Below are 25,600 nucleotides of genomic sequence, written 5' to 3' on the forward strand. Positions count from 1 at the left end.
TAAATATTCGACAGAGTTAAGATTTATATATACAGTGAAACTTGTGTAAGTTGACCACTTGCGGTGCAGTACTTTAGTGGTCAACTTAGATAGGTGGTCAACTTACAAAGGGTTTTTTATATTATTTTCAGTCAAATTTAATGCATTTGGTGGTCAAGATAGACAAGTGATCAATTTACAAGGGTGGTCAACTTTACAGGTTTTACTATACTATGGACTGCCTTAAAAATATATGATTTATCTCTATAAATTTTTAATAAACAAGTAAATTAGGTAGTAAAATAAAATTTTGGCTGAAATATGCTTTCAGGCTTTTTGGGCTATTAACAAGCTTTTCGGGTCATTTTGAAATGGAAAAGAAAAATAACTTAATAAATGAAGACAGCAAACTACTTGGTTTCTTCCCCATGCAATTTTAGAAAAACGTGGTGTGCTTTGTATATTTATGTACCAAATAGGAAAAGTTGCATTTATAGCTTGAATTATTTAAAAACATAATTAGTTTGCAAAATTATTTTTTGGTAATTTATCTCTAAAAGTCTTGCTGGTTACTTTCATTAATTGGATTTTACATTTTCCAATGGGAGAAAAAAATTCAGTTTTTCAACAACAACAAAAGAAAAGAAAAAAACATTTACAAAAAGAAAAAAAACACTTGGTTTAAATCAACGTGATATAAACAAAAAACCCTGTAATAAACTTCTGTTCCTATAATCTTTTTTAAAAAAAATATTTAAAGAAAAATTTTAGATTTAGCTTAGAAGTTTTGTTTTATTCAAATTCTTAAGCTTTATTACATTTTTAACACTAAAAAATATGTGTTACCGGTATGTGTGATATTCTCATTATTGGCTCCATTTTTTCCGGGCAACCAATGACAACTTCAGGAATCCACAAAGCACAATTTACATGTGCCCATTTTTCCCCACTGCTGCAAAGAATCAATATACATATTCAGTAAATATAACAAGCATACAGAAATCAAAAATTTCTAAAATAAAATTGACACAATATGAGAGAACAATGTTGTCACAAACATAAGTTGAAAAATTTATTGTATATCTATCAGAAATAATTATTGCAATGTAAAAAGAGCTTGTAACCTTGAAACAGTTGCATCCAGCACATTTCTGTCCCAAGTTACAATATTATATGCTTAGTCCTTTATAACATTATATTTTCTACCAATGTAAAATTAACAAGTTCAAAGAGAGCATAACCAATACTGAAAATGATCAAAAGTGTTACACGTATTTTCTTTAGAAATTGAAAATAATGATTGAAAGGCAAACAAGGACCAGCTTTAATTAGTGATTTATTACTGGTACAAATCTGGTCTTTAATTTATATTACTTCGTATAATATTCCTATTCAATCAAAAGTTAAAAAAAATATTGTTCATTACATTACTTCAAATTTTGCAAATTTCAACTGGAGGCTCATGGGAAGAGCCACCCCCTCCCCCTATGGGAGGGGGAGATTACAAATCTATAAAAATTAAGAATAGAATATAGGTTTAAATTCAAAAAATATAAACTATTGCAAATGAAATACTGAACAATTCAGAACGCATTTGCTAAATAGTTAATACCATTCTCCATTAAAAAATCCACTTCTAAATAACCCTTATAATCACTTGGATGAAATACAATATACATACACAATTGGTGCAACCATTCATTACTTTGCAAAAAACAATTTTAACAAATACTTTTTTAAACAAAAAAGGTTTTTACCTAGTACTTTTCATAGCTCCACCATTGTTAGGACAGAGGATACAAGGAGGTTTTATGTTTAAGGCACAAGGTCGACAGATCCAGCTGCCTTCCGGTATTGCCGTAATACCATAACATGCCTGATGAACACAAATATTACAAGAATCACAGAAAACCATTTCATTACCTTCTTCACAGTCAGGCTATAATGAGAAGAAAAAAAATACCAAAATGGAAATTCTGAAGAAAAACCACTAAATTTTATTTTATAACAAATAAACTCTCTTTACTTGAATTTACTGATTTAAAAATCAGTCAAAAGGCACCTTAAAAGAGAATTACGAGGGATTATGCACAATGCAGTGGATATATCAAGGAGCTGAATTTGGTATCACCCTCCCCTTCACATTGTTGTTTGAAATTTCAATGGCTTATTTAGCTTATATGTAAATCCAGCGTAGTCCATGCTGTATGATAAAGTAGCATGTAAAAAAACCTTAAGTATTTGTCTGGCTTAGAGCAGCGATCGGCAACTGGTGGACCGCGGTGTCAACATTCGGATCGGAATCGGTCAAAAATTGGACCATCAAAACTTTACACAAATAAATTACATTAGAATATATTCTTCTGCTGATGACAATGTATTTGGAAGCTTCATTTACTTTAAAATATTCTTCAGAGGATAACAATACCTTTGGACACTACCCTCATCATTATTTTTAATAAACAGTAGTTGAGGCAGTCCTAACCTGGCAGCTTTGTGAAGGCAACGCAGATCCTAATCACAACTTTAAGATGCTGCCAGGTTAGGATTATCCCAACTATAGTTTTCAAGTACATCCATGTTTTCTAACTTATGCATTGAAAGATTTGGGCCATTTACTTGGTTATCTTTTAAGGTTCACATTTTGGGAAATTTTTAAAATACAAATATTGCTCAAAACGCCCACCTTGTAGGGTCAGTTTTCATAGCTTAAAGTACAAGCTGAAATGAGATAGATCACTATGTGAAATAGAATAATAATTTCTGCTAGATTTTAAAATATTGCACATACATATCATTTAACAAAATAATAACCAAAGAAACTTAAAATGGTGGCAAGCAACTCGCTTGCATAGTCGCAACAAGCTTTTTATATTTTCAATCACGTGGTTACAGATTTACTTTTGGTCTTGCCACACTCTTTGCATAAAGAAATTGCTCACTGCATTAACCTCACTTGCAAAATCTCTTGACCGTAAATGTAATTTCTCTTGTTGATTTTGAATACAAATGCGCCTATCGATTGTATTTAATATTATTTTGGGAGTGAAAATTAAAGTTAAAAAACTGTAAGGAATACATTTTTGCCATGGACATTTGTGTCTAAATGGTGGCACAAGAATTTTTGGGTTCCTTATCAAGGGATTGAACTAGGTCTGAAAAAAGAGACTTCCTAATGCAGCCCCATTAGATGAAAAAATATACCTTCGTTCCACAGTCTGAGCAGGGCGATGTATGGGAGTTTACCTCCCAAATTTATTTACAATTTCATGCAAATTTTATTATTGTGGGCTAAACTCAGGTTGTTTTCACATAAAAGAAAGTGCTAAAGAATTTAGGGCTCCCCCAAACTTCTTTTGAAAGAAATAAAGCCATGAGTCTAAGTATTAGGTTATTATTACTTACCGATCGACAAACATCACAAAGAACGCCTTCATCATATTCAATACCAAGTCCTTTTTCATTTTTTATTGCATCTTGAAATCTATTCGAGCACTGAAAAATAAAATAAATCAAAATCAAAACAATATTTCAACAAAATAAAAAGTATCTTATTATTAGCACTGTATCATACTTGGTATAAATATAAACCTTATTCTAAAATTTATCAAAACAACAAACTCATTTCTCCATAAAACAGAAGCTTGAAACCTATAAGAACCTAAAATTTTCCGATGACTCTTTGGTGACAGTAGTGCCTGTCATCACTTAAAAATTTGAATTTCGACTTCTAATTTTCCTGCAGTTTCCATTTCCTTCACTGTTTCTAAACATTTTTTTCTTCCCTTTAAATGAAAAGTATTTAGTGTTCTGAATTGGAACTGAACATTCAAATAACTTTCGATATGGGAAATTATGCCAATATAAGAATACTGGAAGCTGAAAACTGAGCTATTTTGTGTACTATAGGAGAGCTTTCAAAAAAGTTTAAATATATTTTTGGTCATAAATTTCAGGAAAAAAAAAGACTTTTTATAGAAATAGTGACCTGTCTAGAAGCTTGGCACTTCATTCAGAAAAAAATTTTATTTACAAAAAACCTCTTTAAAATACCTGTGTCTCAAAATCTTCTAAAACTTTCTCCATAGTATTTTCAGTAACAAGAGACAAACCTGAAAATTACAATGAAAAATTAGTACACATAGATACATAAATAAACAATTCTATTTTCAGCAGTACAAAAATAATCAAATGTATCAAATTAAAATGCATGCTTTTTGTAGTTGACAACGCACGACCACTGCATTTGAATTAAATTATACTATTATCAATGTGGGAAGTGACAGAGGATTCAATAGAACTAAATAAATAGGAATACCTAACATACCAAATGACTTGTTTTACTCAATAAGACAATATTAAACAGCACTTACCATTTTTCTTACCTTTTAGTGTTTTTTGCCTTAGTCAAGTTACAGTTTTTTAACGTTCTTTTTTATTTAAAAGTCACTTTAAAAATCATTAAAAATAAGTTTTGAATGAAACATTCAATGAATACTTACTGAATGAACAGCAGAGGAAACATCATAACAAACTGTGGAATTGTGACTTATAAAACTTGTTTCTTGTAAATGGCAAAATTTATGCATGCCTGTGACTACGTTAGTAATAAATTTTTTACTGAAATGACGTTTAATAATTATGAAAACAATTGTGTTACTTTTTGATGACAATAAGTATCATTTAGTATACTTCTCATTTTTATTGCAAGTAAGCCTTCTATGAATGTCGCATTCCATAACTATACTACAGACATGTAATCCAAACAGGATGAAATATACTGAAATTGCATGGTTGTGTGAACTAACACAACACTGTTAGTACATTGTACTACACCTGAAAGCTCTTCCATGTATTTTTGTACCTGAATAGCAAACTTTTAATTGGATGCATGAAATTAGCTGGAATATGTCGAATTTAACTTCCAATGCCCCTTCTTTTTTCTGCATAAATAGTATTTTGCCCTGTCAAAAAACACTGAATTTAGTAAAAATACCGAAAAATCACATGTCTGATACTATTAAAGATAAACCATAGGTTCTGTGAAAAAAAGTGGATATTAAAATGGGTTCCACTTACCAAAGAAATTATGAAACATAAGCTTAGACTATTTATAACTACATTAAAACAATAAATCTTGGTTTTGATTGGATTAGATACAACAGAAATGGAAATGCAAAATTAAAAATAACATTTACAGTCATTGTCAGCTGCACAAACAATTAAATAGACAGCAAGTGACAAATAATAATCAAAAGAGGAAAACTTGAGGTACCCCAATATCGGAGAAACTTGAAAAGTTAAAGAATTTTATTTGTTCACATTTGAGAAAAAATAGCAATGATTCAAATGTTGCATTGAAAATTGATTTTCCCTTACTTAAAATGCTAAATTTTTGGGGGGTCTCTGTTCTTTTATACTGTGCATAGAAATGTTCTAAAGATGTATTATTCTTTTATTTATTTATTTATTTGCTCTTTCTAAATGAACCGAAAATTGAGACCACACAATAATTATTTTGAGCAGTAAGATCTATTTCTATATCAAAAAATTAAATTTTGAACAAAGAAAGAACTATTCATCAATTTTTTTTTAAACAGTTTACAAACCCTTCCAGCACAAACTGAAAATTTCAACGAAATCGGTCCACTAATTTCAGAGTTTACTCCAAACATACAAATGTGGAGTTTGTGTTTCATTATATAAAGATCATTTTTTAAAGCAAGCACTAACACTATTTACATTACAGCAGTTAGCACTAAGACACCAACGTTATCATAGCGATGAAATGAACAAATGCTTTTGTGTGACAATGTAACAATAATGAACAACATTTATCAAGTACAAATTAAGAAATTGATTGCAGATACATGTTGGGGGGTTTCAAGGAATCCCTTTGTCAATGCAAAGAAGGGAACTTTAGCATTTAAAATCATCCAGAGACTTTTTAAATAATAAACAAAGTTCATTTAAAGTTCAGATCATAGGTAGACATACATTGAAAATTCATCCTAAATCATACTGTACAGCACCTAAAATGGCTACTAGTACTATCTTTTGCCCCAAAATAGAGGAGAGGTTCTCCTACTATTTGTACTATTAATCTCCAAATTTGTAATTTTGGCAATTACGTCCATTTACTTCTCACTGCCTAAATTGAATTATTTTTCTGATATACTAGTTCTAGATATTGGCATGTTTCAGAGGGTTGGAAGCAAAGCCACTCAGGATCAATCCAAAACAAAGTTAAATACAAAATACACACACACAGACAGAAGATATAAATCAAACAATAACAAAAGACAAGGTACATACCTAAGTCGTCACGTCTCTCATTGAGCAGCTGTAACCATTCAAAATCTAGGTCATCCAAATCATACTTGCATATACTTTCACACTTTTTAGCAGTGTCTGATAAAACATGGATTTCACTGGAAAAGAAATTATCTTCCTTGGTTCTAATCAGCTTCTTGGGCCTAAAATGTTCAAAGATATAACTTAACATTAATAGTTAAGATAATTTGCAAAATAAATACCAAATTTTTAGAGACCATACTTTTGCTCACTATTAGGCACCTTAATTTTTCTTTTGCATAATAAGTTTCCTGATTGATTAGCAATAAGGGATGCAAAGATACCCTTGTATTGTTGCTCACTATGCTTTGTAATGAGTAAAATAAGCAAAACATACGAAGAACAAAGCAGAAACAGATGCTAAAAGATTGCTGCACAATTACAAGCAAGACAAAATCAGGTACACCTTTTTTCCACGTACATATGATAAAAATGAGTTAATATACAGGGGAGAAATAATATTCATACAATGCTTGTAATAAACAATTCAAAATCTACTCCACGAGCACATTTTGCCAATTAGAGTACAAAATAAACCCATTTTAAAATGAGGATTTTTGTAAAAACGGCAAATTTAAAAACATTTTGTAAATGTACCAATTTGACTAGAAACTTATGAAAGTACCAATACACAGCAATAAAATTAAAATGCAAAAAGCCTCGGTTTACATAACGCTAAAATTTTTGTAAAAGGTCAACTTGAATATACTTACAAAAATATGCCTAAATACATAATTTTTATATGTAATGCATAAGTTGTCAAGATTGTACATGTGTTAGCAGCGTGGTTCCTTTTAAGCTGTTAAAATCGTCAAAATTAGAATCAAAGGGTGGTGAAATTCTAGTTTTTTGCATTTGACAAATTTTACTCATGAAATGTTTGAAAGACTCAACATTTATATAAATGAGCGGTCATCCATACAATCCTACAATCAAAGCATAATTTGTACAAGGAAAGGTAGTACAAGCAAACAGTTTTGCATTATCAACCTGCAAATTAAAACATGAAACTTTTCTTTTTCAAACTTTTTTTGCAGCAACCAATATTTTAAGGAGAAAAAAGATTGTGTTTATGCAACATTAATCTAAATTAAGTCAAAATAACTTTTTTCAAACTAAAAAATAATTTTATTACTTACAGTTTAAATGCAGGCGATTTTGTTTTCCCTCCAATAATTCTAAAAAGAAAAACAATAATATAACTGAAAAAAGAAGACACAGCTAATTGAACACAAAAATTGCAATTAAATCTCTTTATTTTGATCAATCTACATTAACTGATTCATTCTTGAACAATGAACAAAAAAATATTTATTTGTTATTTCATTGCACAACAAATGAAGTCTCCTAGTATCTATATTTGGCTGGAGATGTCAGATGTCAAGCAAGAGTTTTATTTAAGGTGCTTATCGCTTAACTATTATGCGATAACTTTTGCATCTTGCATACTGCAGTAGAAACAACTTATTTGCTGCAGTTTGAGCCAACATGTACAATTCTAATTTTGGGGTAGTCTCTTCCCTGTAATCCCTACCTAAGTCATGGGAAAATTAAGATTACTAGAAAATACTGGAATACGATGAAGATCGAATATTTATGCTAGTACCATCAAGAGCTACCAAACCCATGAGCAGATTCCTAGCTGTTTTTAACTCACTTCAGCATGTTTTTATAAACAGTAAAATACTTTTAAATCAAAAATGCTTAACATAAAAAATCAGTAAACCTGAAACCTTTTTTTCTTTTAACACAAAACAAAAAATGTTTGACACGAAAAAAATTCAATTTGATCATCAGTGGTATGTTAGGTACAAGTAACTGTAGGATGTGTTTATAAAATTGCTTAACTTCGTGTCTTTCTTCCTGGCCCCTATCATCTATGCCAATGTTTCTCAACCTGTGGCCCACGGGCAATTTTCATGTGGTCTGGGAACAGCTAGTGAAATTAATCTATATCATTTTTACAGTTGCAGCTAAATTTATCAAAGAAATCTCTTAGATTCATCTATGCCACATTCCACCTCTCTCTAAGCGTCTTCATCCATTGCAGTAGCTTATAATCCAAATTGTTACAGCTATGTGGAATCAGATGACATTTGACAACTGAATTAATGATGAAGTTCATGGTATCTACGTTAGAGATGAATAAAACAATGGATGATCTCCAACAATTTGGACATATAGTGTTAAAAGATGCTTAAAAAAGAAAAGAGAAAGATATGATTTCCCCCCTCTCCCCTAAAAAAAAACTATTTTTTCATACTTGCTTTTTTCTTTCAACCTACTAGTAATTTAACATGAGATGAAAATAAAATTTGGTGACATGGAAAATGTCTTTGATTTTTGTCCTATTTCTACAAATCTTTCATCACAAAATTCTCTTAACAATGAAAAAATATTTCAGTCACTACAGTTTCATGTTAAACTTTTTCGCTGTACAACTAGGTCAACAGACGTGTGTAAGACGTCATAGATTCAACAGGGTGGCGACGGGAAATGTGAAAAAAAGTTCCCTGAATTTTCCCTGATTTCCCTGATTAAGTTCACCAAATTTCCCTGATTTACGTTACCAATAATAATGGTTTTCTTTCTTTTCTCTACTTGAAATCCATTGTATGTTTGTATAAAATGCAGTATTTTAAACGTTTTAAGTTGTGTAAAATTGTTGAACTCAAGATATATTTTTAAAAGATGCTACTTTTTTATTAAAATGGTTAAAAAAAAACATATCAAGTCAATTTTTTAGGGAAAAAACCCCTACAAAACAGTATATTAAATTTTTCTACAATGGAAAGATTAGAGAAAATTAAAAAAAAAAATACTTTACTTCCAAAAACCACTTAGCATAAGAATTTTAAGAAACTTTTAAAATTACTCTTAAAAACATACGTATATTTATGATAGAACTAAAAAGTAATTGAAATTATTTTGAACTAAGGTTTCAAACAGCATAATAGTTGTTGCAACAAGTAATAGTGAAAGAATAGGAGTAACGTAGTTATTCTTATATAACTAATTGATGTATTTATGCAAAAGTGATGAAACCATTTGACATCCATTCATAGGGAGCTTTTCTCTAATCAAGAACCTAGGTTTTTAATGAATGAATACAGCATTTTAACAATAAAAAAATAAAGATATTTACTTAAGTACACAAGTTAATTCTATTTCAAATGATTTTAGTATGTAACGAAAAAAAAAATCTTAAGATTGCTTTTGTAACAAACTTTGAAATGCAAGAAAAAAAACAAAAACAATTAGTTAATTTCGAAATATATAAAAGAAGAATACAACTTGGTTAAAAAATTAAAGAATCACTTAAGTCTGAAGAAAAGAAAACCTTTATAATCTGCGGTGACAACAAATAGTATAAAGGCAAAAAACAAAGTTTTTTTTTTTTTAATTGAAGTTCAATTTTGGTAATTAAATTAAAAACGCGAAGAAGTAATAACTTTTACGCTTTTATAGTATTAATTCAAAAACCACAGATTTCTTCTTGAAATCGTCATTACAGTACGCTAATTACTTCTAGACAACGGAATAAAGGCAAAGGAGCTAAGGCTTTAATGAAGGCTTCCTCTTTGCCTGTATGGTTGTTTATTTTACATAGCATTGAAAGCATAAAAGGAAATTTTAAGCTAGGTAAAATAAACAACCTAACAAACACAGAAGTAATCTTAGGAAGTTCTTCCTGTGGTTATTAAAGTAAGATTCAATAATAAGTAAGATTCAATACTTTGACATTGAGGAAAAAAGATGCACAAATATGCGGCAGTGTATAATCGCACCTCATTAATTTTACTTTTTTTTTGAACAGATAATTGGCGGAAAATACTTAAGGAATTAATAGTTAATTTTGTAAAGCAAAAAAAAAATTTCTGCATAAAATCAATTTTCCCTGATTTTTTGTAATTTTTTCAAAGTTCCCTGATTAATAAAGTTCCCTGACTTTTCCCTGATCTCCCTGATCTGTCGCCACCCTGTTCAAGAACAAACTAGAACCTTCAGAATCATGGAAAACATCACTTACCAGGGTTCGTACTCAATTTCAGAAATAAAATGAAGGAGTTTTGGAGGAGTTCTGAAGGAGTGAAATGAGATTTTGAAGGAGTACTAATGGGTTGTCCTTAAATGGTGTCACACTTTTTTTTCAACATGTTTGATCCCCTTCACCTGTCGCAAAGTGTTACACTCGATCTTACTCCTCCTCTTGACACATGTCATATTTTTTAAAACATATTGTTACAATAACTGCATGATGTTACTTTTTTTCACCCTCTCTCTTCCCCTTGTCACAATTTCATGAACCCATCTCCCCTCTCAAGGCATGACATCACTTTTGGTTTATTCATTTTACAATATCATAACCGCGATTTGCTAAACAATTGTTTTTTACCACAATCACTTAATATTGTACATCTGCTTATGTATTTTTAAATATTTAAATAATAATTAGACAAACTGACTTTTGCTGCTGAGAGTGGGGTGGAGGGAAAAGCAATAATCATTTAACTTGAAAAAATAGCCAAGCACCATTTGAGCATGGTTTACTTCATTTTTGAAGTGTCTTAGTCATCAAATAATATTTTCACCTTCAACTTTTATAATTTCTATGATCAATTTGTAAATCACATCTTGGTGAGGAAAAAGTATACGAAAATACTACTTTAAAATCGCTCTTGTGACAAAGATAAGTTGTCGATCGAAATATTTGAAGTTACTGTCATAGAGGAAGACTATTTAGCTATATAGTCTTGAACTAAGAAAGAAGGAATTTTGAAGGAGTTCAAACGAAAATGAAGGAGTTTGAAGGGCCCTTCAAAAAAATTTCCTAAATGAAGGAGTATTGGAGGAGTTTTTAACCCATTCTTTGCCCCGGCCGATACAGGATCGGCCGCGCAGTTTGTGTTAATACTGCCCCGGCCGATTCAGGCTCGTCGCAAGAAAATGGTTCCTAACTGCCTTCGACGAACCTGTGTCGTCACGGCGTTTCTAGCAGTTTTTGCCTCGGCCGAATATGTGTCGGCGATCCTTCCAGGGGCAGAACCCTGTTATTGCGCTTCTCTGTTGGGTTCTGGTGCTTTTAGGGGAGCGGTAATCAAGCTCTTTTCCTTAGACAAAAGGGATGTAACTTACAGTATTTCACGAAACTTGTTGTAATTTATTTTATTTTACTAAGATATTAACCTTTCAAGTACTCCTAAATGGGACACGTATAATGCTTTGAATAATCAGGCATTATATTTTTTATCTTTTCGTGGAAGCTTTGTTTCTTAGCATTCTGGCATTTGAACTCCTGATGAACAAGTGTGAAAATATTTCCTTACACATTTAACAATATTTCCATGCCTGAATAAAGCAAATAAACAGAATTTTTTATTCTTGTTATCAAAAACCCACCTTCTTACACAAGCAACCTTCACTAAATTGTTCAAAATCCTCAAATTTTATAATTTGTTTTACACAACATTTTTTAAAAATTATCTTACACATCTTAATTTTGTACGAGTATGTTTTTTTTAATTATAATGTGTTTACTACGCTTTTTATTTATTTGTATACTATTATTATTTTTTTATTATTTATTAATTTTTAAATCGTGATATTTTCAAACTTAAATTTTAACTTTTTATATTCGCGGCATCCTTTGATGGCTTTTTAGTGATACAGTTTTGAATATTTTTAATTTCACAAACAAAAATTATGACGACCGCATTGATTATACGTAATAGTTGACCATGCAAAACATAAAATATATACTACAGTATAAATGAAATTATAATATCTTGAGTTATTTTCGCTTTACTCATACGAAACGAAACATTCCTTTTCTCCCTTTCTTTTTCAGATTTTATTTATTATTTTAAAATAGCTCCAATGTTTTAATTGCGCCTTTATTTATGAGATTTTAAAAATAGAAATAAATATTTGGTTTCCTTTCAATAATCAAGTTGCCTTAATTAGTAAATAATCCTATGAAACTAACTAAAATTTATCCAAATATGTTTTAAAATAAGAAAAACAATTCGACTCGATTTCAAGCAAGATTTTCTTTTTTTTTCTTCTGAAGACATGTTCCCAAATACAAGCAGTAAAGCTTGCTTTGAAATTCCTTTCTGATTCAAACTGTTTTGTTGTAAGAAAATAATGTGGAAGGGTTGACCGCAAGATACCAAGGGGGACATCTCCTTAGGGAATCCGCCCAGGCAGTCTCTGTTATTCCTCTTTCCGCTGGGGGCTTTTAGTTGCTTGCACAAAAGTATCCTTTAGGGAAATAGGGGATTAGCCGCAAGTTTTGATCTTTTGTAATCATTTATCTTTAAAATATTTCCCACGCTTGAGCAACTGATATCTGGACACTCAGAAGAGATTTAAAAGTCATCGCAATTACGATAAAAGAACCGGAAAGCAAAGAGATGTCTCTGTGTTTATTGGTCGTTTTGAAGGGTCACAATGTATCAAAAGGCACCGAAGAATACTTTTTATCCGCTTAGAAAATCATTCCCACAGTTAAAGCGTTTTTGTCAATTCAAACCCCTTGCTCACAGGTGGGATCAATCAGTCAATTGTTTGAAGAATGATTTGTTGAGCCCTTTTGAAAGGTAGATCATCTTACATTTAACAGTTTTGATTTCTTAAGTGTATAAAAAGAAAAGAATGATATACTGAGATAAAAGCAAAAAGAAAAATAAATCAATAAAATAATTAGTGTTATAAAAATAATTGCTTTTCGTCCTATCCTCTATTGTTTATTATTTTTCCGTTATGTACTGTGTAAATTTAATGAATATTTCAGCACATATTAGCAACCTTGTATTTTATTGCACTATTTAATTCAGTGCCAAAAAACTAATAAAGCGAAGCGATTTTCGAATGCAAGCTGAACAGCAAAAACAACATTAAAATCCCGAGAGCAAAATGGGGAGAAAAGCGCTATTACAACGTAACAAAAAGCAACTCCGTTCGTTATCTGCGGCATGCGCGTTAAGGGGTTTCGGGCTGATCATCGAATGGGTTAAGGAGCGTACGAACCCTGCTTACGGGTTACGATTCGGCACAGCTGTTTCGGCGTGGCCGTTTGGGCGCTGGCCGATTCGTCGCTGACTGTTTCGGTGAAAGATTTTTGCATTCTGAACTTTGAATTTCAGAAATTTTAGTTCAAAGAAGAAAAAAGATTTCTGGACGAAGTATGAATTTTACGCTCTAGAAGCTAGTTATTATTATTTTTTTTTAAAATTACAGTGGGGGGAAAGAGGGGGCCAATTGTGATTCACGAATGTTTTATTGTAATAACATAAAGGAAAATATCCTGAAAAATTATCAAATAATGCCAGTACCAGCCCTACCTCCTTTTCAATTTTTTTTTTATTAATGCTGAGCCGTTTTGTGTTTCTTTGGCGTTTAATTCTTTGTTGTAGCAGCTATTGGAAATCATTTCATAAGTCTTCTTCCTGTGAAATCACTTTACAAACTAACCAAAAAGCTTGACTTAACTAGTGCAAACCCATGTATGGACATCAAAGTAAATTTAGGGCAATGTTTGATTTTTTTTATTGACTAAAAAATCATTTATTTTTGAAAGTTAGTTTAAAACACTATTACTTTTCTGTAATCGATTAATAAATTTATTGCAAATTACTTTTTTTTAAAGTTTTATTATTATTATAGTTTCTTATTATTACATTTTTTTTTTTTTTTTGTTACCAAACAGTTAGTCGACAGTTTAGAGCTATAAAACAGTTACAGGAACTAAATAGACACAAAAATATTTTATTTTAATTTGAAAAAAAGTTTAAAATATTTTTTATTCATTGTATTAGTTTTTATAAAACTTAAAAGCAATATATAATAATATAATAATAGTATTTACACAATAAATATTATTTGTATCTTGTAGTCTTATAAGTTTTTCTTGTCTATACTGTGTTCTAAGCACGCTACACAACTTAAAACTTTGTAGAGAGCAGGGTTACGAGTGATTTTCCTAACACACGTTAACTTTTTACATTGATAAATATAAAAAATTAATCTTATTATTAGTTGACAGTTTTTAATTTTTTACAGAAAAGATATTTTAAGTAAGTGCACAAATTAATGATCAGCCTCGAAAAAAAATTCAATGAGTTTTAAATTTAAATTTCATAGAAAAATGTCAATGCTGTCTCCTAACTCATCTACTTTGAAAAATTATGCAGATGTTTTTAAACTTATATTTTATCAACTAATATTAAAAAAGAAAACAAAATACATCTTTAAAAATATTCATTCATAAAACTTTTTACAAAACTTAAAACACAAAAGATATCTTGAATTTTGAAGCAATGTTTGGCATATTTGCATGCATACAATTTTGATTTTTTAACAGGTCGTATTGAAATGGGTCGCGCCAAATAGTCCCATTCCGTCACTTACAGCTGGTACAATGAATCCTTGATAACTCAACACCTCAAGGGAGCATAAAACATATTGATTAAGTGGGTGTCAATTTGAAGATTTTATAATTTTCTAATTGATTAAGGAAGAATCTAAATGCTGATAAGCTGCAAATTAGGTAAAAGCGGTGCTGGTGTATGCAATAGCTTTAAAAAATCAATAGCACTTGCACACATACAAACTGTGGATAAAACTATAACAGAATGCAATGTCAAAGCTAATAAAGGATCGCTCATTATTGCAAACGAATTACACACATAGACGCAAGCATATCGTGCAAGCAGATTAACTGCAACAAATGAAATTAGGTTACACCAAAAATGCATAGTGCAGAGGCACTTTTCCAGACTGATTCGGTGCCTCGTTTATGAACCTTAGTGTAGATCTAAAAATCAGTAAGTAGTGTACGTCTAAAGCAGTGAGTAATGAAGATCAAAAAATTAGATTTCAACTAATTAGGTTTCAGGGATCTCGAACAGTTTGGTAGGGAATAGGAAGAAAGAAATAGAAATGCCTAAAAAAAACTAGATTTTGCTCTTGTTAAGTTAAAATGTACGCATTTATCTACATTCAGTTTATCATCGGCATTTTTTTTCATTTCAATTTTTTTGAAAGAGAAAGGTCGTGGATAATTGAGAATTTAATGTATTAAACAAGTTAACTTACACAAAAGTTTAAATAATATGAAAACTCAAATCAATATTTTAATATAATAAGGATAATTATATGAAATTAAGAAGACTGAGGGTAACATACATAACAAAAAATTGAGTTAAATACGCATTAAAAAACATTAATTCACACCAATAAAACTTTAAATCCAGCTTAAGGATACAATGCATTTTTCAATTTGAATATACATACTGTAAATGAAACAAGAAAAGGTGAAGGGAAAAATTCTGCTATTGAAACTATGTGTCTCAATTATTCCGCAACTTCAAGGGCAATTTTTTTTAAAAAGTTATTTCCGTGCTTTCATGGAATCTTTTCTTTTTTTGGATTTTCCTCAGGCAGGAGTTTTCTCATTGATTAGACTATTTTTAAGGAGGGCTTCCGAGAGCATTTGGCCGGAACTATGACTGAATTACCTTCTTCAATATAAACTGATAACATAAAAAAGTTAAGTATTCAAATAGCCATAGGTAAATAAAAATAGTGGTCTGAGTTTATTGTTCTTTGAGGGGAAAATTTTTCTTCATTTCACTTACCTCACTTCAGGATTTGGGACGTTCTTAATATTCACAGGGACTTGAACTCCTCTTTCCCATTCTTGCTTCCAAGAGTCTGTGACATCCCAAAATTCAGTGTCATCTAACTGTTCATTATCAGGTAGTTTCATAGCACTGATCAAATCTTTTCTAAATAGCTGGAAAATTTAAGTTTGATGATATATTGAAACACATTTTGTGCACATAATTTAAACACTCTTGATTTCTACATTTCATTCGTAATAAATTAGGACAATTCCATGAAAAGAGAAACTAGTAGGTCTGAATTTCATGTTGTAGTTATGCTGATATTGTGTATCAATGTAAAGTTTAAAATGTGTATTTTCAGAATATTGCATTGGTTTTTTTTAATAACAGTTAAAATAACTTTTCTTTTCCTAGTTGGAAATATAATATTCAGATGTTCATAACAACCAGGAAAAAATACCACGTTTTCAAATGCATATTTCTAATAACAAAATAAAAATTTATAAAATTGCAGTAGTTTTAACTATTAACATGACACAATATTAACATGCACTTATTTAATTTTTTTTTACAAAATAGAGTTATGCAATTGAAATTTTAAAAAAATGAAGTTTAATATAATGTCTGAAACAAAAATTTAACAAAATTTGTAATTACTTCCTAAAATTCAAAATTAAAAGAAATCCTTTATAGTCCTTTTAGCAATTTATTAAAGTAATTGTTTACCATTGTTTGAAACATAACAACTCCTTTATATTTTAAAAAATGGCACAACAGACGCAACATTTTTTGTTTCAGACGTAACAAAAAGCAGTATGTTACAAACATAACAAAAGCCTATTCCTAATTAAATCGATAAAAAAAGTTCAGCATGGGCAATAAAAACAGACTATGCCATGTAATATAATATAACAAAACTTCTGGTATTCTAATTTTTGAATTTTTACAATTGTTACTAAATATTCAATTTTATTTTTTAAGATTATTAAAATATGTATGTGTTCCTCTCAATGTAAGATTTTTTGTCCTCCACATGATGCAATAAATTCAAATGCTTAATAACTTACAATTGAATGTTCTTCAACAGGGGAAAACTAAACTGGCAGCATTGTTAAGACTGCGCAGATACTAATCACAGCATTATTACGCTGCCAGGTAAGGTTTGTCCTAACTATATAATGGAAAATTGCTTAGCTTTTCAAACGTTGTTTTATCAATGCATTTACTTTAAACAGTGAGAAAAAAAGTGTAACATAAAAACATTTTGCTCACCAAGTAGATTTTTCACCAAGTAGTTTGATCATTCAACAAGATGAAATCTAAAGTATTTTATACTTTACATATAATTTTCATCAATAAAATTATAGTTCAATGTAAGTTTTCCCCCTTTTTTGAGCAATCACAATTGCTTATTGTTCTCACTTGACTGTTTTGAATTCCTATGATTTTATTTTCCCCAGGCCTTCCGAAAACAGTCTCCAGGCTGTGTCACTTGCCTACACACACACACACACGCATACATATACACACCGACACACACACACAAACAAATACCCCCCCACACACAAACACACATACACACACACACTCGTGATTGCGAAAAACATAATTTGAATTCAAGATGTCAAAGTTCAAATTATTTTTTTTTCTATCATTCTGACAGCTTAGCCAAATAAATATTACATTTTTGTTAAAAACTAACACAAAGAATTTGTAATTTAATAGTTATGAGTGTTGTTTAAAGTCACTGAGTTATTATTTTATTGTTATTTACTCTCCATTAAAAGTATTTTGTAAAAAAATTAACATTTAGACTACTGTTTCATTGATGCACTGAATACTTTAGTTTCAAAACATGTGTTCAAACAAAAATTGGATTAGAATTATCTAATTAAGTTTTTTAGAGTAAAATTACTAAAAAAAAAATAAACTAGTACATCTGATCTCCCTAGATAAGGCCTATTTTGCGACTTGAGCAAAAATTTATTTTTGTGAGGACAGTTTTTTCCACTTTAAGCAGAAACATGCCTAATCTATAGATTATCCATCAAAATAATAAACAGCTGTCAATTTTTTAAATAAACCTGGATGTAAATATGTTTGGTCAGTAATAAAGAATGTTGTAATCATAGAAAATTCCTCCCAGAGCCTGTTACAGATTCACAGGAAAAGACTTTATCAGAGTTAGGCATATAGACCCCCCCCCCCCCCCGCCCAGTTGTTTGTATTAAGAATTAGAAAAAGTAAAAAAATAACTAGATAATTTCAAATTTTTCTTTTGCCTAATTTTTCCAAAGATAATATTACTTCTTATGGTGCACCAATTTATTTATTACAGAGTTATTTACCTGGTGGTATATGCAGGGAGTCCTGCCACATATCTCCCCAAATTTTTGAAAACTATAAGGTATAACTTAGAATGTTAAAATGATGCGTTAATCTATACCATTGCACTCTCTAAACAAAAATTCTTAGTACATACATGCTTTTATTTGCTTTGTGCAGTTATCAGAGAGGTTACGTCTGTAACAAATATATTAATTTCTATTATAAATTTTACAAACAATATCCATAACAATTTTATGGCTTTAGGAAGTTTCAACTCTTTAGAACAAGTACTTCCATGAATAATTCACAGGAATATAAAACATAGAAATGTTGCTGTTTTCTAAGTTAAGTCCAAATCAGGCTGTGTTTATTTATTGTTATTAAGGAATCAGCACTCAAATTAAAGATAATATAAATAACATCAAATTTATACAAAAAAAAGTACATTTTTATCAAGCCAAATTTAAATTGTGCAAGTTTAAATACTGATTGTTACATCTGTAACAGTGAAATTGCCTATTAGTAACAAAATATGCTATGCAAATAAACTCATGTTTAAAAACGCTTTTTATAACCTAAGTTTTTACTATAGCATACTTTTTAAGGAACATAAAAATGATGAATGAATTTACCTCATCAGGTTTTTCTTTCCTGCTTGAACTATTATAAATTTTATGCAAGGGAGGATTTTCAGTAAATCCTGAATTTGAAGTTGTTCCTGAAAAGTAAATACAGATTTTATTATCTTGCAACTAAAAATGACATAATAATTACAAAAATTAACAAAACATACATACTTAAATCTTCATCTTCACTGCTGCTTATTCTCCGACGTCTTTTAGACCCAGATGAAGCTGGAACATTTTTTTAAATATAAATTTAACAACCTTTTCTTACTGCAGATATTGAGGTCAACAAAAAAAGTAAGTATTGAAGAAAAAAAGAATATTTTTAGTAAAGTAATTTGCTTTTTATACAACTATTATACATGATCCTATGAAACTAGTTTGTACAGAAAAATTCTTAACTCAGAAAATTATTTTACATTTTGTTATTTGAAATTTCATAGTTTGTAATTGAATAAATAAAAGTTTTAACTTTTTCAGTTTATATTTATTTTTAACAATTTACCATTTGAAATTCATATAAATCTAACCACTAGCATAAATTCAGAGGTCTGTCCAGGATTTTTTACAGGGTCTTTTTTTGTGAAAAATCAAATAATTTTATGAAAAATGAATTAATTTTGTGAAATATTTCTCAAAAAAAAAAATTGTTCAAACGAAATTTTGGAATTTAGAGATGGCACAAACTGCATCATTTAAACTTAAAGTTGAGTGTTTTCCTCTTCTTATCGAGAATATCTCTCTCGAGTGGTTTTCTAGTAATTGGCAGGTTCAATTCCGGTCTTCAATTGAAGTCAAAAAATATCAAATCAAAGAGCTGCAATGAACTACTGAAAAAACATGAAAATGAAAGTACTCTCGTACTGGCATTGCTATAATCATTCCGGCTTCAAATCCGTTAATGCGTAGAACTTACATAAAAACCCCATTTTCGTGCATGGATCCCGAAGTTGAATTCATTCTAGAGTTGAAAATTTCCTTCAACTCCGAATACGCAGCTTGCTTGCCTGGCGACAAGTGAAGTTAGGAAGTTTCAGTTTGGTTCGGAGTTTGGGGATAGCGAGAGTTATCATCGTTTCAAGCGGCACTGTGTGTTATGAATTAAAAGTTATATTCGTTCAGGACAAAAACTGAAGGAAATTAGTTGCGCTCTCTCTGGTGAGATAAATATGTGACAAAAATAATCTAATTAGGATTTTTTCATTTTTCATTTTTTTTTAATAAAAATATTTCTGTTCAGTATTTTTCTTATGCCTTTTATTCAGCGCAACATCAATCAATGGTTTATGTTTAATTTGAACTATGAATCGTGATGATACCTCAACTGTTTAATTTGTAAATGTTGCATTAAGATGCTTTCTAAACCAACACACATTCACTTTTAAGGGCCCACGAGAGGCCATGTCAGCTTTGTCAGAAACTAGGGGCGCGGTCCTTGGAAACTTTAAAGACTTCGAGTGAAGAACCTGAACAGCAGTCTTTACCAAATGTGAAAAATTGCCTGCGTCTTTAAGCCTTCAATTTTGAACATTTTACGAAACAGCTCTGTATGCCCCATACCCCGTCCCAAATAGCATAACGTTTCCAATGATAGCCTAAAGCTGCATTTTAAAACTTCAGTTTCAAAATGTTTTTTTCTCGTTTTCAGCAATACTATTGGCTCAAACCCTTTCTTTCCAAAGATGAGCCTAAAACTGACTTCAGTTATGAACACATTTTCGCGAGTAAATCTCCTTTCCTTTCCTCTACTGCAATGCAACACAATCTAAAATTCAGTTTTTTAGACTTGGAAGACTTCCAAGATAAGCACTCAACTTCCTTAAGTCACCTAAGATAACTTAAAATTAACTTCAGTAGTGAAAAAAATAATTTGTAAGGAATACTCAGTCTCTTAACAATGTAACATTACCAAAAACTGCCTAAAAGTGCATTTTCTAATGTCAATATTACAATTTTCTTGAATACCTCTCCCCTACACACATATTGACCTTCTTCTCCAAACACCATCAAAGATCGACTAAAATTGCGTTTTTAAGACTATAATTTTTAAAAAATTTCAGAGGAGCATTGATCGATTAACAACCTTTTCTGTCCTTCCTCCGATTTCACTAAAGGTAATTAGCCTTCTTCTAAAGCAATAAATTACACATATAAAAAAAGAAGCAGTGAAATTTTTGTAAGTTTACCTTATTTCTATTTTTCTGTAAAAGTGAAATGGGCAACGGCAATTTCAATACTTAAAGTTTTTTATCGTCCTACCAAACTTGCCACATGCACTTATCATCATTTAATTTTAGTGCTATTTTTTGAATGGGGCTTAGCAAGCCTTTCATTTCAAAGATTTGCATAGAAGAGTGGAGAGGGGGGGGGGAGGGATGGTACATACTCAATGCATATAAAAGGAAGAAAGCAGCAGAATACGTAAAGATATGTTTGTTAACATGTTTTGAAATCATGAAGGGGGAAATTAGCTCCCCCTGATTCCCCAAATGATGGTCTTTGGGCTTAGCTCCTCTCCCCCCTCCACACAAGATTTTTTTTTTTTTAATGTACCTTTTTTGGAATAAAACACAAAATTCAAGGACTAAAGATACATTTTAACGCTTTTCCAGCACTTGGAAAATTCAACTTTTTATTTCAAGCAGATTTTTTTTAAGCATATGAACCATGAACAACGTAAATAGGCACAAATTAAAAAGATAAAAATAGGAATAGAAACCAAACAAGTTTGTAAATTGAACTTCTGATTGGCCTTCAGAGATATTAGAAAATGCTAACACAAGCCCAATGAGAACAATTGGAAACCTGTAAGGGATTGTAAAAAATCCGCTACAAATATTGATTTTTTTTTTTTTTTTTTTTTTTTTTGGTTAATAAAAACTGTCATAAAAATCTAACACTCCCAACAGTGGAACATTTATAAGATTGAAAATAAATTAATTCCACTTACCCGATTCAACATCTGTATTTGGAGGCCTCTTCATTGTTTTTCTTTTCCTTTTTTCACTGGGCTTTCAAAATGTGCTGTCAATAAGGCAAGCTAAAATAAGAAAATATATGAAATCAGAAGTTAACAATAGTAAATGCATGTCTTAGCAAACAGTTCAATGCTGTTAGAAAGGGAAGACAAGTCTAAAAACCCATATCACATTTATTTGAATCAAATAAATTGGTTTTTACTTTATTCAACTTTTTTTTTAATTTGAAGAATAACCAAGTTTCTACTAGAATCATTTTTCATCAAAATGCTAACAAAATTTCACAACTGCTTTGAATGTTTAAAATTTTATTAAATATTTTAAACACTATACGTAAGCTTGCCCGATTTCTGATATGATCAACCGGGACACCGGAAAATAATGCAAGCTTGTTATTACAATTTTAATAATTTAGTTTGAATAAATATGTACATTTAAACCATAATTTATTGTTTTACTTTTTAAACGAAAAAAAAAAAATTAAGCTTAGCACACTAATGAAATTGATTTATATACAAGGTATGTTCAGACAGAATAACCGGTTGCACTGGTTGGTTGATTTGATGATGTCTTGTTGAGTCTATCAGATGTTATATAAGGTCACCTGGGATAAAATGGGTATAAAAAACAGCATTTTTTATTTCAATGACCCATAGCAGAAATATCATGAAATATAATTGTGTTTTTCTTCAATATTCTATACATTGTGTATCTTAGATCTAATTTGGACATAGTTTGTATTAACTTTTTGCTTTAAATTTAGTGTAAAGGGGTATACCTATTTTACCCCTGCGTATACCCATTTTACCCCATGCTTCGGGGTAAAATGGGTATATGCTGTTTAAAGTTGAACTACACTGTAACTAATGGAGAAAATTTTTTTAAATTAAGTATTATTGCATTGGAGGATAAAAACTTTAATCCAAAACAACCACAAAAAATGTTTACAGAACAAAATTTATGAACAAAAGGCGCATTGGGCAAAGACTTGCGATTTGGCTGAGGTAATATTTTTACAACTTTGTGATGCTTGCACAACATCAATGTCATCTTTCTTGAGGAGCACATAGGATAATTTGGCAGATGATTTTGTGGCAAACTTCTCAGTATATTCACCTTCAGCTGAGATTTCAGTGATTAAACCTATGAATTCCACAAATTTAACAACGGCCCTGTCGCCAATTGCTGGGATTAACAACTATTAGAACCACTAGTTTTCTCTTCTACTTCATTAGTTATTTTATCAATTATTGTCAATGTGTTTTGTTAATTTATTTATTTTATGTGTATTTTATTTTTTCTGCTTTTGTTTGTGTCTTGCCTGTTCGTGTACAATCTTGCAGCCACCTGCTCTGTAATTACTTTACAGCAACCATTAGCTCTCTCTAGTCTGACATGCCTGGTCAATCACCAATAAATCAGTTACTCTATTTCAATATACTCACAGGACAGCAAAAAAAAAACTTCAAATAACATTTTTAAAAGATGAATGTACAATTATGAGTCAAGTGCAAATTTGTCTTTAAACCACTAAATTAAATATTAATTACAGGTTTTGGAATGAATGAACCTTTATTGATTAATTATCCTTAGTTACATATCATAATAATAAACAAGACTTAAAACCTAGAAAAAATATTGATTCAAAGGTTTACTCAAAACAATTGAACAAACACATCTACAAAAAAAAAACCTGATCAGAGCTTTATTATGTCAAAAATAATAAATGCAAAATAAAAGGTGCAAAAAATCTTAACTAAACAGCAGCAACATTAAAAGATGAAACTAATAGTCGCAAAAATAATCTCGATTTCTGGACATCTTAGAGTAAAAGCAACGTAGGAAATATGTAAACAACATTCTAAAAGTGCATTTAAAATGAAGCATATTTTTGGTATAAAAATGGTCTTTGCGCAACTAATACGCAATGAAGTACTTTAATAAATGATATATAATAATTAAATAATAATAGAAAATAATCTCCATTAACAATCAGAATATGTGAAGCTTCCTTGAACGCGAAAAAAAAAAAAAAAAAAAACTCACAGGAAGATGTAAATTCCATATCAATATTACTGCACAAGAAACAATAATTCACTATGCTGAAATATTTATCGATCATTTCCTAGCTTGATTTAAAAGCAATAAAAGAAAAGGAGTATCAAATCAAAACATATTCAAATATAAAGAGAAAATGTCTAATACCAGAACTACATGATTTCATTAATCACTAGTAAAGAGGGCGCCTCCATATTTGTTTGAACAAGATGCAGGAAGAACGTTCCATCCGAATGGTTAAAAACTGAAACCAAACAGTTCAATGGTTTTACATTGTGCTTTTAGAAAAGATGAAAAAGTAATGAAGAAAAAATCTAAAATTCGAAATTTTTCTCTTTTTAATTAAATAAACTTACTTGTTGGCGCCATAAATGATAGACTGACGAAACTTGATCACGTGACATATAATTTGCACTCTTCTCTGCTGCTGTCACCATTTCATGAAATGTTTGGAAATCGAACCAGTTTAGTTGAAAGGCTTACACCAATATTAGTGAACAAAGTTATATTATGTGGATGAATTACCACATAACTAGAGATTAAATTCAGTAATTTCAATTGAGTTTGACAATTTTTTAATTATCAAACTCAGAATATAAGTTCCGCCGACGCATAAATCTTGAAACTCCACCTCAAATGCAAACTGTAGCAGATGAAATGAAGTGAAGCAGTAAGCTGCATTTAATTTTTTCGATTTTCGTGGCGCAACATTTGAAAATCACTTGTACGCTGTAAGAAAGGTGTGAGGATGTATGTTCCACTGTAGTTTGTTCTCAATTCTAGTTTAAGGAATGCCCTTTTATTCAATGATACGTTGAGTTCAATGTATAGTGATTGTGTTTTTAACCTCGTTTTTCAAAGTCAGCAAAATGAATGATCCGGCAGAAAGACTCCAAAAGTGGATTGTTCAGGAATTGAACATCGTTTCTGAAGGTCGATTACAAAAGATACCAAATATAGAAAGCCTACGTTGCCTTACGACGGGGAAAAATAGAAGAATTTGGACATATGTATTCGATCATGTTCATTCAGAATCTAAAGTACATAAAATTAAGCGATCCTTGCTGTTAAAGCGTAAATTAGAGGATGATGAAGCAGATATGCCATACTTGTTTGGTGAAAGGGCTAATGCCTTGCGCCATGCTATTGCAAAAGCTAAGGAAAAACAAATTCATCTAAAAGATTCTATTTCTAATCAACGTCGTATCATTGGTATTGAACGTGACATCCAAAATATTAAGGCAGAAACGTTGAAATGTAATCAGAAATCTGCCTTTCTAAATGTATTACAGCACAGATATACAGAAGAAAATAAGTCTCTCAAGATAATACTCAATAATATCACTGCCCTTGCTAATAGGAATAAGTTGTTCCCGAAAACAAATTTCATTTCTAACTTTGATGGAGCAACCACTAAGACTCCAGAGTTTTTTAATGAAATCTTTGGTATGCTACACGATTGCTCTTATAGGATAAATCTATCTAGTATTATTACTCATGACAATAATTATGAAACCTCATTGCAAAATTTCAACAGTATACTTGCTAAGAATACTGTTTTTTTACCAGATTTAGTTGTAACTCTAAAAAAAGTATGCAATGACAGCTTAGACAGTGTGATCAATTTATCATTGCAGAATAGATTGTC

The 25,600-nt window shown here is 30.4% G+C and overlaps 1 protein-coding gene across 1 annotated transcript in view; it reads right to left on the reverse strand.

The window, feature by feature from the left end:
- The window catches only part of LOC129220975 (protein Jade-1-like), a 41,606-nt gene extending 17,262 nt beyond the window's left edge, over positions 1 to 24,344 (reverse strand). Inside the window, exons 1-12 of the mRNA XM_054855411.1 lie at positions 24,309 to 24,344; positions 24,100 to 24,196; positions 21,867 to 21,956; positions 19,088 to 19,144; positions 18,923 to 19,008; positions 15,975 to 16,132; positions 7,473 to 7,511; positions 6,295 to 6,455; positions 4,033 to 4,091; positions 3,385 to 3,474; positions 1,737 to 1,918; positions 826 to 931 (exon numbers count right to left, since the gene is read on the reverse strand). Coding sequence (XP_054711386.1) covers positions 826 to 931; positions 1,737 to 1,918; positions 3,385 to 3,474; positions 4,033 to 4,091; positions 6,295 to 6,455; positions 7,473 to 7,511; positions 15,975 to 16,132; positions 18,923 to 19,008; positions 19,088 to 19,144; positions 21,867 to 21,900 — 972 coding nt within the window. The 5' untranslated portion in view covers positions 21,901 to 21,956; positions 24,100 to 24,196; positions 24,309 to 24,344. The remainder of the gene's footprint in view (positions 1 to 825; positions 932 to 1,736; positions 1,919 to 3,384; positions 3,475 to 4,032; positions 4,092 to 6,294; positions 6,456 to 7,472; positions 7,512 to 15,974; positions 16,133 to 18,922; positions 19,009 to 19,087; positions 19,145 to 21,866; positions 21,957 to 24,099; positions 24,197 to 24,308) is intronic.
- Positions 24,345 to 25,600: the final 1,256 nt, after the last annotated feature.

Source organism: Uloborus diversus, chromosome 4 (assembly GCF_026930045.1).
Source record: "Uloborus diversus isolate 005 chromosome 4, Udiv.v.3.1, whole genome shotgun sequence".
NCBI lineage: Eukaryota > Metazoa > Arthropoda > Arachnida > Araneae > Uloboridae > Uloborus > Uloborus diversus.